The 13,153-nt window shown below is 38.2% G+C and overlaps 1 protein-coding gene across 1 annotated transcript in view; it reads left to right on the top strand.

The window, feature by feature from the left end:
• The first annotated feature begins 11,072 nt into the window (after positions 1 to 11,072).
• Cd28 (CD28 molecule) overlaps positions 11,073 to 13,153 on the top strand; it is a 29,595-nt gene continuing 27,514 nt past the window's right edge. The window contains exon 1 of the mRNA XM_076866439.1: positions 11,073 to 11,149. Within this exon, the coding sequence (XP_076722554.1) occupies positions 11,092 to 11,149 (58 nt within the window). The 5' untranslated portion in view covers positions 11,073 to 11,091. The remainder of the gene's footprint in view (positions 11,150 to 13,153) is intronic.

Genomic DNA, 13,153 nt, shown 5'->3' with positions numbered 1-13,153 from the left:
CCTTAGATTCCTCAGAGACAACATCTGCAAGCATAGTGCAAATCATTAGCCAGTCTGCCACTTCCCACTGTTCAGCCACCTTATGAATGCTATTTTTAGGATGTCTGAATTTCTCAGCAGAGACACAGCACTATTAACAAGTCCTGAGAAGTCAGCCTTGTTTCCCAAATGTCTGAGGCAGCACTCAGAGATAAGCACTCCACCTTCATTCTGCTCTGCTGAAATTAAAATGCTTCTCTTTCTGCATCTTGATGGGAGGATGAGGAAGAAATGTTGTTCACTTCTTCAGAGACTTTAGAAATGGAACTAAAAGATGGAGATGTTATTCACTCACCCCCACCCTCCATCACAAGAACGGAACCATGATTTCCGGGCAATGCTTCTCCCACCAATTCACATCATCTAGTGGAAACTCATCTGAAGCCATGGTTTAATGATAAGGAGCAAAAAAGTCAGTCAAACGATTCATCACCTTTACAAAGATCATGATCTCAGAGCTGGAGGAAGTGACTTTGAGTCCTTTTTTTCCTACTCACTATGTCTTTGTGTTCATAAAATGGATAATAATAATGGCTTCTATGCTGGGTTTTCACAAGAGATGTGTGAATTGAAAAGTGGCTGCTCAATGCTAGTAAATCTATAACTGCTATAACTTCTGTTTTCTGAGGCAAGTTCCTCCTGTTTAATGAATGCTTATGTTCTAGGGCCACTTCCTCTCATCTCCTTAGATAATCTCTTTGTCTAAAGTCTTTCTCTCGGTTTGTTCCATTACTGAGTACAAGTATTTGGTTACATCTCTCTTGCCTCAGTCCCCTCTCTTGATGTCACATCTCTCCGTGGCTCTGCTGTCTCCCAACCCCACCTTTGGGATCCACCTTTCTGCAGAGCACTAGTGTGTCAACATTGTACTCTGGGTCACATGGAGCTTGGTGGTAAAGACTGTCTCTGGTGGCAGGGCCTGTAGTTTCCTGGGCATTACCAGTGCCTAGGGTTGGTAGGTAAGTCTGCTGAATTTTGGGACACTTGTGGCCATGAGTCTTAGCTACTTTCTCTAGTAGTTTTCTCTTAGGGATATTTTCATGTCCATCAGCCTGACTCCTTTGTCTTTCTTAGTCTCTTTGATTTGATTTAGAACTGAACTAGCAAGGAGAAGGCAGTAATTTATTAGCCTCCAACAATGGAAAAATGCCAAGATTTAAAGGACAGGTGGGAAAGAGCAGTCTGCAATCTGACCTGAGTTCATGGATTTATTGTAATCCTGACCAGGAGACCTGTGAGTGCCTCTGCCTACGCTCCCCCTCCCCTTTCCCCTTTCTATACTCCCACTGAACTGCTATGAAGTCTCAGAAATCCCACTGGACATGGTGACTCAGGCCCCTGATAGCAATCATTTGGAGTTGATATATAATATAAACCTATTTGAAATACTGGATCTAGTATTCTGATGCCTCCTAAATCTGTAACAGCAGCACACATCTGTGTACTCACCCCTACTGTGAGACTTCTTACTGAGGTCAGTAGATAGAGAGCATTGTGTAGAAAACCCTTCATGGTTGGCCCCTGACTACCTGTCATCTCTGTGCCTTTCCTCAGTGTCCTTTCTGTTCCAGCCACACTGAGCTCTTTGTGGGTCCCTAAGCAAGCCATGCACTGTTAGGCTTTTGTTAGTGGTACCCACTTTGCCTGGAAGGAAAGTTCCTTTCTTGCCCTGGCTGGACTGGCTAGTTCTGTTTATCCTTCAAATCACAGCAACCCTGCCCTGACATGCTCCTCCTGGTTCATTAGAGCCTTGTTTATCAGTGTTTCTTCTAGACCTGAGTTCCTTGGGGACAAGGAGAATGCCTTGATCTCCCTTGGAAACCCTCTGTGCCAAAGTAACCAAACACAGGTAAGTTGGCCTTCCTTATTCAGTTCATTTTCAGGTACAATGGTAGGCATTCCTATTCTTGTTTTCTCTGCTTAAAACTCATCTAAAAAATTCTAATTTTTCTAGAAGAGCCTTATAAAAATTTGACCTAACAAAAATCTTGCACAATGAACAACAGCATGAGAAATCGGGCTAGATTAGGTTCTGGTATGAGATTTCCCTGTGTTTCCAATGTCAATTCTGGGTCCTCAGTGAGGGGAATGATGGGCTAGTTTCCAGTCACTTCAACTCTCAGCAGCCTGTAATGTTATGGGAGCTACATTTTATGTAAACAAATTAGTCTGGAACTTTTTTTCAAGACAACATATAAAACACCTTATATGCACAGTGGTGCTAGGGTATGTTTCTGGGTGTAGATACTAGATTTGTCTGGACTTTGCTTGAGACCTTAACCTCCTTATTCTTGTTCTTTACTATCAGGATTGGATATCTTGTAACATGTCAGCTTCAGCTTTATCTCTCCATCCCAAGTTTTTTTTTCAATTAATTAATTTATTTTAATTAAGTATATATGACAGCAGAATGCATTTTGATTCAGTGTACACCTCCCCAATTTCTTTTTTTTCCTCCAATGTTGTTTGAAAACATACAATCTTACATTTTCTCACTTGTACATGTGAGAAATTGTGTGTGTGTGTGTGTGTGTGTGTGTGTGTGTGTATTAAGGTGCTGAAGGACAGTAACAGGGAGAAAGAAAAATACTGCTTTTTCTAAAACTTAAGTGGAAAATAAAGCACTAAAAATTTAGGATGCTTTTAGCTTTGCACTATATCTGGCACAGCAAATTCTTAATAAAATTTAGCCATAATTGTTATTATAATTATTAATATTCTTATTAGCAGAGATAGGATCCAATTCTTAAAAGCACGTTGTATTTATACCACTGCCAAAGAAAGTGAGGGAAGTATAATCTCCTGGCTCTACATTCCTCATAGGATGTAAAGATTGTATATATCCGTTGGAGTTCACCCAAGCTACTTTTGGGACAAACAGGATAATGTGTTTGGAACAGAGATCAACAGCTGTTACTCCTCTGTGACATTCCGGAGATGTGGACAGATGTATTCAGATTGACCTTCCTTAGTGAGTGAGTGTGGGAACTGGTGGAAAGGGGTAGGGGGAGGAGACACAGCAACAGGGAGGATGAGAAGGTTCCCATGGGGGTCAGTAACATGAGAGACCATTGAAAGCAACATTGAACTATTTCTATTTCCTGGAGGTGCTGTGCTAAACAACATGTTAGGGGATGAAGGCCCTTAACATTATTCCAAAAGGAGGAAAACCAAACATGGTCATTTTCCCAAGGCTAGGACAGATCTGCAATCCCTGAAGGGGTCAGAGGTTGCCTCCTACCATTTCAGTGATTGCACAGTCGGAAACAGAAGAGGGTCAAATCAGGTTCAATATAAGATGTAGAGTGAAATACATTCCTTACCTTGCCCTCCCAACCCCAGTCATATTTAATTACCATTCCTGTTTCTAGAAAATATCCAAGCACCCTAGTGGTTTCAGAAAATTAAAAAACCAGCCAGACACAGAGCCCTTGGTAACTCTGTGTCATACTAGCAACAAGGCAGGTGGCTGGTCTTCATTGAGACTAAAAGAATAGAGTTCAGTGAAACCATTAGGTTTTCATAAAAATAGGATTTTGAGAACAGTAGGTTTTCCTAACAGCAATCTCTGTAGGTCCTAAGACTTACAGCTTAGCTGGGGTCTGATTTGTAGTACTCCTTCTCCATCTGTAACGATGGCCATCTCCTTCTGCTTTCTTTCAGGTTATCAAGTGAATGAATTCTTCTTCATGGAACCATCCTAGAGCTCAGACCAACATTTCTTGGGTTCACAGAGTGTCCCTCTTGCTGACAGGACACTAATTCCTAGTCTGGCCAGGATTAATTATTTCAAGATAATATAAAAATTATGCAAGTTTTGCTTCTTCTCTACGGGGTCCATAGGGTGGTAATGAGAACCACATTTTTCCCGTGTAAAGGAAGATTTCACAAACACATATTGAATTCTAGCGGTATCTTTATGAAGTTGGTGGCTGAAGGTCAGATGTGCCCAGAAAAAAGATTTGTTCTCTTTGGAAACCTTGCTCTTAACTACTGCACTATGATTGCATATTAAGCTTTTGTTTGATAAGGACTGTGTGTACCCCTCCCATGACTCTTGAAATTAGATTTCAATTTTTCAAGTCAGTTGGGCTTAGATCTGTATTTTGCTACTACCATGAACCTCCAGTGCAACAGTATTGGGATATGGGGCTTAATGGGAGGTTCCATTTGCTTGAATGGTTTATAAAAGGGCTGATTATAAAAGGCCCATGATTTCAGTCTTGCTGTCTTTTGTCCTCTCTTTGTCCTGTCTTTGATACAGCAAGAAGGTCCTTGCTAGGTGTTAACCCCTTCATATTGAACTTCCCAGGCTCCAGAACCATAAAGTGATAAATGTTTACATTACCCAGTCTGTGGTATTCTATTGTAACCTCACAATACAGACTAAGAGAACTGCTTAGTGTGTGCCACTGTGGGCAAGTTGCTTAACCTGGTTTAGCTTTTGTTTCCTTATCTTATAAAATGGAGATAATTACAGTCTGAAGCTTGTAGGGGTGTAGTGAGGATTAAATGAGATAAAATCTGCATGATGTTTAGCACACTATCTGGCAGCTCTGAGCTTCTAATAAACTTTAGCTACTGCTTTATAACTTGGAGTGGTAGAGCTCCTTCTCTAAGTGGTCCTAAGGTCTGTAGGTGATTATTTTAAGCTACTTTTCACAATATTTTTCATGTAATCCTTGATGAAATATTATAGGTTGTTCCTGCAAATACATCTGTTTTGTAATGCTTATTTACTCAGTGGAATTAGTTCATTAGTATCAAAGTTTTTTTTTCCCCATTTCTTTTAAAGTTCAGCATAATTTTCTTTTAAAGGCTTTGGTTCTGCTAGTTTGAGACAATATGAATAACTTTCTTAACTTCATCTTTGTCTATTTTTTGAATAAGTTTTAAAAAAGTACTAACAGCTGGAATAATACTACAAAACCCAAAGAGAGACTCTCAGGCTTTATTACTTTCCCATAATTGCTATGTGAGCACTAGAATCTCTGTAAGGCAGAGCTGTGGGGAAAATTAGAAATGAAAATGAAAAGCAAGCTTCTAGCTGGGATTTAGATCAAAGCAGATATTATCCTAGCCAGCTTGCTCTATGTGAATAGCTAGGGCTTCTTGCTCACAACTTAAAGCTTGACAACTGTAATTTTTGAAGGCTCTTGGGTGATAGTTTTACTGGTAGTGTATTACTGAAGAACTATGCATCCAAAGGAACACTATGGTAATTTCTAAGCCAGGGTTTTCGTGATTCTCATACTGTAAAGTAAAATAAACCCCATAAATATGTAGTACATATATTCAATGATCTTTTCTGATTGATCCAACAAACATTTATTCAGCTCCTACAAGAAGTATGAAATGGAGATTCATTAAATCTCAAGCGTGGGGGAGATTGTCACTATGTGAAGTGTGAACAACATATTGAGTGAGATGTTTTCACCTGTATTTGACATAAGAGGAACTGAAGCTATGGATTTCTGAGAGCATATAGCTTAAAAAGTGGTCTTACTAGGATTTAGACCCTAAGGTTGTGAGACTTCAACTCCTGTGCTTTTTAGCCCCTGGAAGTCAAAGTCAGTTATCTCTCTCCTTCTGCAGTCAGAGTGATAAGTTGAATCTGGGTATGTATTCTGTGTAGGAAGCATCCCTATCTCTCAAGGACCATTTGGGACTCACAGGGGGCCTAGGAGAGAGGAGAGACAAATGCAGAGTGGCTAGGAGTGACTCTGGACTTGACTGTAAGAGAAATGAGTTGTGAAGGAAGTGGGTCTTTGAGTCTCCTACAAGGTTGAGCACAACTCAACTAGGGAGCAGACAGGAATACAGGCTGAAGTCCTAGCTGGTGACAAGGTGAATTTTATGCTGGGTTATTCCTAGTGTCTTACCCTGAGAAAGCTAACCAGGGCAAGATTATCCTGTTAAGAGTAACACAGAGAGAAATCCACAAATGCAGCCATGGGTAAAGAGAGCCATGGTGGAGTGTTTCATTCCTTCAGAAAATGTCTTACACCTGGACACAGGAATACAGCTGTGAATGGAAGAGCCATGAATTTCATACTTAGGGTGACACAGACATCTAATAAATAACAGGATGATATGACATTCTTCCACTTTATGAAATAAGTGTGATAAAAATTAGAGCAGGAGAACATGGTTTAGAGTGGTTGGAAGTAGGGACAATGTGTGTGTGTGTGTGGTGGGGGGGGGTCATGGTGGCTGTAGAATGCATTTCTGAGGAGGTCCTATTTACTCTGACCCAGGAAGGATGAGTGTGATTTAGTCAGACAGATTGGTGAGAAGCATCCTAGCCAGAGAGAAAGTGGTAAAAGCTCTGAAATTCATTTTTACCTCTCAGTGTCCACACCCAGACTTAGTTCCCATTAGGTACATAAGAGCATATGGAATTAAGTCTCCTGTATTGTATTTTCTCCAACAAGCCATGTGGTTGGGACTTCAGTACACTTGTTGTTTATGGATTAAGGTGGCTTGTTTCATCATGACACATATGTCCTTGAGTTTCAAGAATAAGTGTGGACAGTGAATCTGGAATTAGTCCAGAAAGATACAGGTTCAGAGTTTAACCATGCCTTCCCTGGGTCATTCTCTCTTTACCTAACTGTCTCAGAAGACACTGTGTTAGATGTTTTATAAACTAATGCTGCCTGTGGTTTGCCTTACCTTTTTGTCCAGAAGAAATCTTTAATACTAGAGAGGGTTGACTGTCAAGAGGCTTTATCGTGCTTCACTTATAGCATAGCAATTCCAGTTAGAAATTTCTACATTCTAATATTGGCTCCACTGCTTCCTGAGATACTTTAACCCTCATTATGGATCAGTCTTCCCTTCCTTGATGTGGGGATAATAATAGTTTCTTTCTCACAGGTTGTGTGAGTATTAAATGATATCAGGAATGTGAAGTGGTACATCAATGTTATTATTTTGGTGCATAAGTTGGTACATAAAGTATTATAACTGTTATAACTGTAGTAGGGTTTCCCTATGTATTGATGGGTTTAAGGTTCCTATTTCATCTCTGTCATTTCTACCTTGTAGGATATATGAATGTCACTGCATTTTAAGTGTAAACGTGAAACTACTAATGAAATAATTTGTTTCTTTACTGTGATACATGTTTTTTTAAAAAGGGAAAGCAAATGTCAGTTTGAGTTTCTTTTTATTCTAAAGAATGAAAATCATATAGAGTTGGTCAACTGATGACATCAAATACACTTGATTGTTTTATGAGCTTGCATAAGTTGACTTACTTCAAAGGGCTTTGACTATCTCGTCTTCACAGTAAAGGAGTTAGACCAGATAATTGTACTTTTTTTCCCATCTAAATTTGATTCACTTAAGTATTACCATGTAGATAATATTAATTAGATACTATTTGGTCATCTTTAATATGCTAGATGACCACTGTTAACTTACTCTTTAGCTTTTCATTATGAATCATGGGAAATCGCAGGACATCCTTATTCCTACTATACATATTCTTAGGCGGCACAGTGAGTCTCTGAGGTTCTCATCCTAGATCTGGATAGTCTGGTGGCTCTAGAACACCGGTGACCTTTAAAAAAAGTCCTTCTTTAAGTTGTCCCTGGAAAGACATGAGGCCTTGAGTAAGACCTTCTATCTTCTAACCTGATGGAAGGTCAGAGCCAGGAGCACTGAGCTACTTTGCTACTTTCCTATACTTGAGAAGTGTGGCTGAATCAATTCTAAGGACAAATTGCTCCATAGGACTGAAAGATGTGTCATTGTAGGTCACAAGGACTGTGTTTGTGAGAAAATTGAAATGTAGACAAAGGGGGTCTACTAGGAAAGGAAACACTTTTGATTTCTCATTTATTGAATCAGGAGAGAGAGACATTAAAACTATCTCCATTTATAGTTATGTCACTGAAGATGTTCACTGTAACATTTTAAAATAGCAAAAAAATTTAAAAAAGCAACAACACTGGAGAATAATATAGACTAGTATACATCAATTAAAATGATCTTTATAAAGTGCTTAAGTTTCAGGACTTTGAAATGAGCCAGAAAATTTGCAGAAGGCCCCAATAGCACAGGAAACAAAAGCAAAACCAGTCAAATGCCATTAGCAAAGGAAATAATCAACAGAGTGAAGAGAGAATCTATGGAGTGGGAGAAAATAGTTGCAAGCTATACACTTGACAAGGGGTGAGATCTAGAATATATAAAGAATTAAAAAACTCTGTAGGGGGAAAACCCCCAAATAATCCATTAAAAGTGGGTGATACGAAGTTGGGATTGTAACCCAGTGGTAGAGCGCTTGCCTAGCAGGTGTGAGGCATGGGGTTTGATCCTTAGCACCACATAAAAAAAAATAAATAAAATAAAGGCATGTGTCCATCTATAATTTTAAAAAAATGGGTGAATGAGTGATAGACCTTAACACACATTTCTTTTAAAGAAGACATAGAAATGGACAACATGTACATGAAAAAACTGCTCAACATCACTAATCATCAGGGAAATTCAAACCAAAATTACAGTGAGATATCAACTTACTCCAGTAAGATTGATTATTATCAAATGGTAACAAGCCCTGGAAATAACATGGAGAAAAAGGGACTTTGTACACTGTTGATGGGAATGTAAATTAGTATAGCCATTATGGCAAAAATCATGGTGCTCTTGCAAAAAATTAAAAATAGAACCACCATATGATCCAGCAATCTCTCTCCTGTGTGTATATCCAAAGGAAATGAAATCAGCATGTAGAAGAGATATCTGCAGTCGTATGTTCATTGTTGCACTATTTACAATAGCCAAGAAGTAGAAATAACCTAAGTGCCCATGAACTGACGAAAAGAAAATGTGGTACATATACTCATGGAATACCACCTAACAATAGAAAGAATGCAGTCCTGTCATTTGCAATGATATGGTTGAAAATGAAGAACATTATGTTAAGTGACATAAGCCGAGAACAGAAAGACAAGTATCCTGTGATCTCACTCATATATAGAATCCAAAAAAATTGATTGTACAGATGTTGAGACTAGAATGGTGGTTACTAGAGGTTGGGGAGAATGAGGGATGGATAAGAAAAGGTTGACCAATGGGTACTAAGCTATAGTTAATTAAGAGTAAGAAGAAGTTTTGAAGTGCTAATGCGTAGTAAGGTGCCTTAGATAGCAATAATGTACTGTGCATTTCAAAAAGTTGGAAAAGATTTCAAATGTTTTCATCATAAAGAAATGATAAATGTTTGGGGAGACATATACTTAACCTGATTTAAACATTATACAATATATACTTGTGTTAAAATATCATGTAATACCCTATTTGCCCGTAAATGGATGGAGTTGGAGAATATCATGCTAAGCAAAATAAGCCAATCCCCCCAAACCAAAGGCTGAATGTTTTCTCTAATATTCAGATGCTAATTCACAATAGGGCATAGGGCACTAGAGAAGAATAGCATTACCTTAGATTAGGTAGAGGGAAGTGATGGGAGGGGAGGGGAGGGCATGTGGGGATAGGAAAGATAGTAGAATGAAACAGAGATTATAACTTTATGTATATATGTGACTGCATGACCAATATGATTCTACAACATGTACACTCAGAAAAATGAGAAATTATATCCCATCTATGTATAATATATCAAAGTGCATAACCTAAATGCATTCTACTGTCATAACTAATTAAAACAAATAAAAAATTAATAGAAAAATCATGTAATACCCCATTAATATGTAAAATATGTTTTATGTACTAGTTAAAAATAAATTTAATTAATACATGTACTTAAATCACATGGGAAAATGTTTAAGATATAACAGATAATAATATATATCTGTTGAAAAACTGTAAATAAAACATGATAGCAAATGTGTAAAAATCTTAAAAGCCGGATGGAAAGCAGTGGATAGAATAGCAACTGTTTATATATCAGGTGAGGAGATTATAGGTGAAACTTGATTTAATGTGTATTTCATCTTTAATATGTATTTCGCCTTTTACTTTTATAGTAAGAATAAAAAGCAATACAAATTGTTTTTTAAGAATCATACACAAAATCGCAAAGTACAGTAATTATATAAAGACCAGATTATCGGAAAAGAGAAAAAAATTACCAGAAAAGTTCTGAGAAAGCCATTGATTTCCAGACCCTAAAGGAGGCGCCAGGGGAAGAGGGTGGAGTGGGCGGTGCTGGTGGAGAGGTTCTATCTGCAGAGGACCTGGAAGTGGGAGGGGCAGGGGGTTCCTCAAGGAGCTGCTTCTTATGGTCTGCTACTCAACATCAAGTGGTTTCCTGAGGGACATAGTGAGCCTGAGATATCAAGGGGCTTTTGGTTACCCACTGTCCCTCTAAGAACATAAGATGTCTTTTGACCTCTTTGCTTAAGGAACCTCCAGATCGTCAGCTGGCTGAGTGCATGTAAGCAAAATCCATTTAGCCAAGTACCTAGAAGTGAGCTGGGAAAAGCTTGGCATCAACCTGGCGCTGAGTGCTGAATGTTCCATAGGGCTACCCGATAACCAGAACAAACGTTCTAATTCCTAACATTTAGAACTCCTTTAAACACTTAATGCAGACATTTCTCCACTCTTCAGGACAATTCTCGGTGTAATTTGGACCTGGTTTATTCCTACCTTATGAGAACTTCTCCTCTACAAGGTTTTTTTTTTTTTTTTTCTTCCTTATAACACCTTGTTTGTCAATGCTGAAGTCCCTGCTGGATTTCAGGCACCCATTTTTCACAGCTCTGATAGCTATCAATAGGAAATAATTCTCAGGAGCCCATCACGTAGTGACCAGTGCACTTTTTCAGTGATAAGAAAAGTCTCGCCTTTCAAAGAAGAGACAAAAATCTAAAGTCATCAAAACAATGTAACATCTGGTATGAAAGTCACAGTGCCCTGTGGTTTGGGTCCCTTGATCATGTGCTCTAAGGAAGTGAGTTGGGGGTTTCCGTAGATGACGGAGACTCTCAGGCCCAGGCAGGTGTGTCTTGAGTTCACTTCACACTTTGGGTTCCTCAGGGAGGAGGGGCTGGAGCCCTGGCCCTTGTTAGGACAATGATGCTCAGGCTGCTGCTCTTGGCTCTCAACTTCTTCCCCTCGATTCAAGTAACAGGTAAACGATTTTGATTTCTTCCTTCTCTAAGTTTTCTTCTGTGTCCTTGCAATCAGCGTGGTTTATGTTAAATTTGAAATAACCTGTGAAATTAGTAGTTTGGCTTTCATATGGTTACCTTTAATTTAGAAACGCCTTGATTCTCAGAATACAGAATAGTTCTTTAACAAAAGTTCTTTGGAAGTAAAGAAGCTTTTACTTAGTTGCTAGTTGATAATGTCCCAAGAACTTTTAGCGTATGTACCTTTTCTCCCCCTTTAGTTTAAGAAAACTGTTTCAAGTAGGTTTGTTCTGAAAGCTTTGAATTTAGATTTCGTAGGCTCACATCACAGATCCAATTCTTATTAACTGAGCTGTTCCTGGTATTTAAGAAATATTCAAACCTCAGTTTCCTTAACTATGAAATGGAAATGATAATAAACCTCATCTTAAGGCCATTGTGAAGATAAAATGAAATAATCCAAATGCAAAATGCTTGGCTAGCAAGATTAGTGTGGTTTTATTACTATTACTTACCTGAATTACTATTACTATTTCTATCTGAATTGAATGAGTTCCAAAGCGAATCCTAGAGTCACCAGAGAAGCTGGTACAGTGCAAATACTAATAAGTTAGTATTCTTTTACTATTGGCTGAAGTCTGTTTAGATTAAAAGTCCTTAACACCCAGTAACTACGATGAGGAGTATGATACTTCTGATACTTGCAAGCACCTACTTGGAGCATTGTCAATTGTCACAGCCAGGAGCTGGTTATCACAACCAACCTTTGCAATATTTCAGATCAAGAGACTGAGGGGTGGGAAGGTCAAATTCCCCAAGGATTTACAGGTTCCAGTTGTTGGTGGCAGAGTCCAAACCACAATAGCTTGACTCCAGAGCCTGTGGTCTTGAACCTTAGGTTATTTCATCCAGCATGACCTGATTTGTAATTGCATAGACCAGGATAAATCCATGCAGAATCATCTTCAGAAAACCACAATTTCTAACAGAAAAAGCTTGTTTGGGAGGGTGGAGTAATACATTCATTCAACTTGTTTTTGGAGTTAGAAAAGGGTCCTTACCTTTGCTCAAAAATTGGACTGATAGGAGTCAACAGGTGTGTTTAAGTAAGGATTGTTATTTATTTATTTATTTTTCCCCTGGAAGATCTTTTGCAGAGCCAGCATCTTCAATTTTCTTTCTCATTTATTTTGGTGGCCCAGAGACTAAAAGATCTGTTGGCAGTGTTCTTAAACATCAACTGTGTGCACTGCAAAGAGTATAATTTCCCAGCCTGCAGAAATACAATAGTTACATTATCTGTTTTTGTTGTCTGATACGCTAGTGAGCACAAACTGTGCATATTGATAACAGGTGTTGATATAACAAAAGACATGGGCTGGTGACTGGTTATCCCTGGTGTCTAGTACTAAGCATTTAGAGCTACTAAATACATTCTAAAAGAATTTTTAAAAATTTATTTTGTGAAGTTTTTTTTTTCACTTTATGTTTAAGGGATCTTTAAAATTTATTTTAAAAGAATATTTACAATGTCTTAATTTATTAGACAACAAGGGACTGACCAAAAACTATTTACCAGTAGTAATTTACACAAAATGCTTTTCTGATGTGCTTTGTGAACAATCATCTATCATTAATTTTTCCACTCGCTTTTGAAGATTTTTTTTTTTGGTAAGACTCAAAGCTTTGCATTTTCCTCTTTAGACCATTTATTAAAAGGGTGTAACTAAAAAGTGGTTAGAGATTTCACACATGTGGAAATTTGTTTTCTACATTAAGATACATTTGCTTTTGAAATGTCAACTCACTTTCCTAATAACTTAGGATTTGATGCTGTGTGGCCATTAATAAAGTTGGATGGGGTGAGCGTAGAGGCCATACTCTTTTAGTAAAAAACACTTGTGAGAAAAAAGATAATTTTAACATATGAAAATGTTTGATCCGTTCTAATCAAATGCTGCAAAATCTTTCTTGTGTTTTTCATTTCTTTTTGTTCACCCCCC

The sequence above is a fragment of the Callospermophilus lateralis genome, chromosome 9 (genome assembly GCF_048772815.1).
Source record: "Callospermophilus lateralis isolate mCalLat2 chromosome 9, mCalLat2.hap1, whole genome shotgun sequence".
Taxonomy (NCBI): domain Eukaryota; kingdom Metazoa; phylum Chordata; class Mammalia; order Rodentia; family Sciuridae; genus Callospermophilus; species Callospermophilus lateralis.
This window is presented reverse-complemented; position numbering and strand designations above follow the sequence as displayed.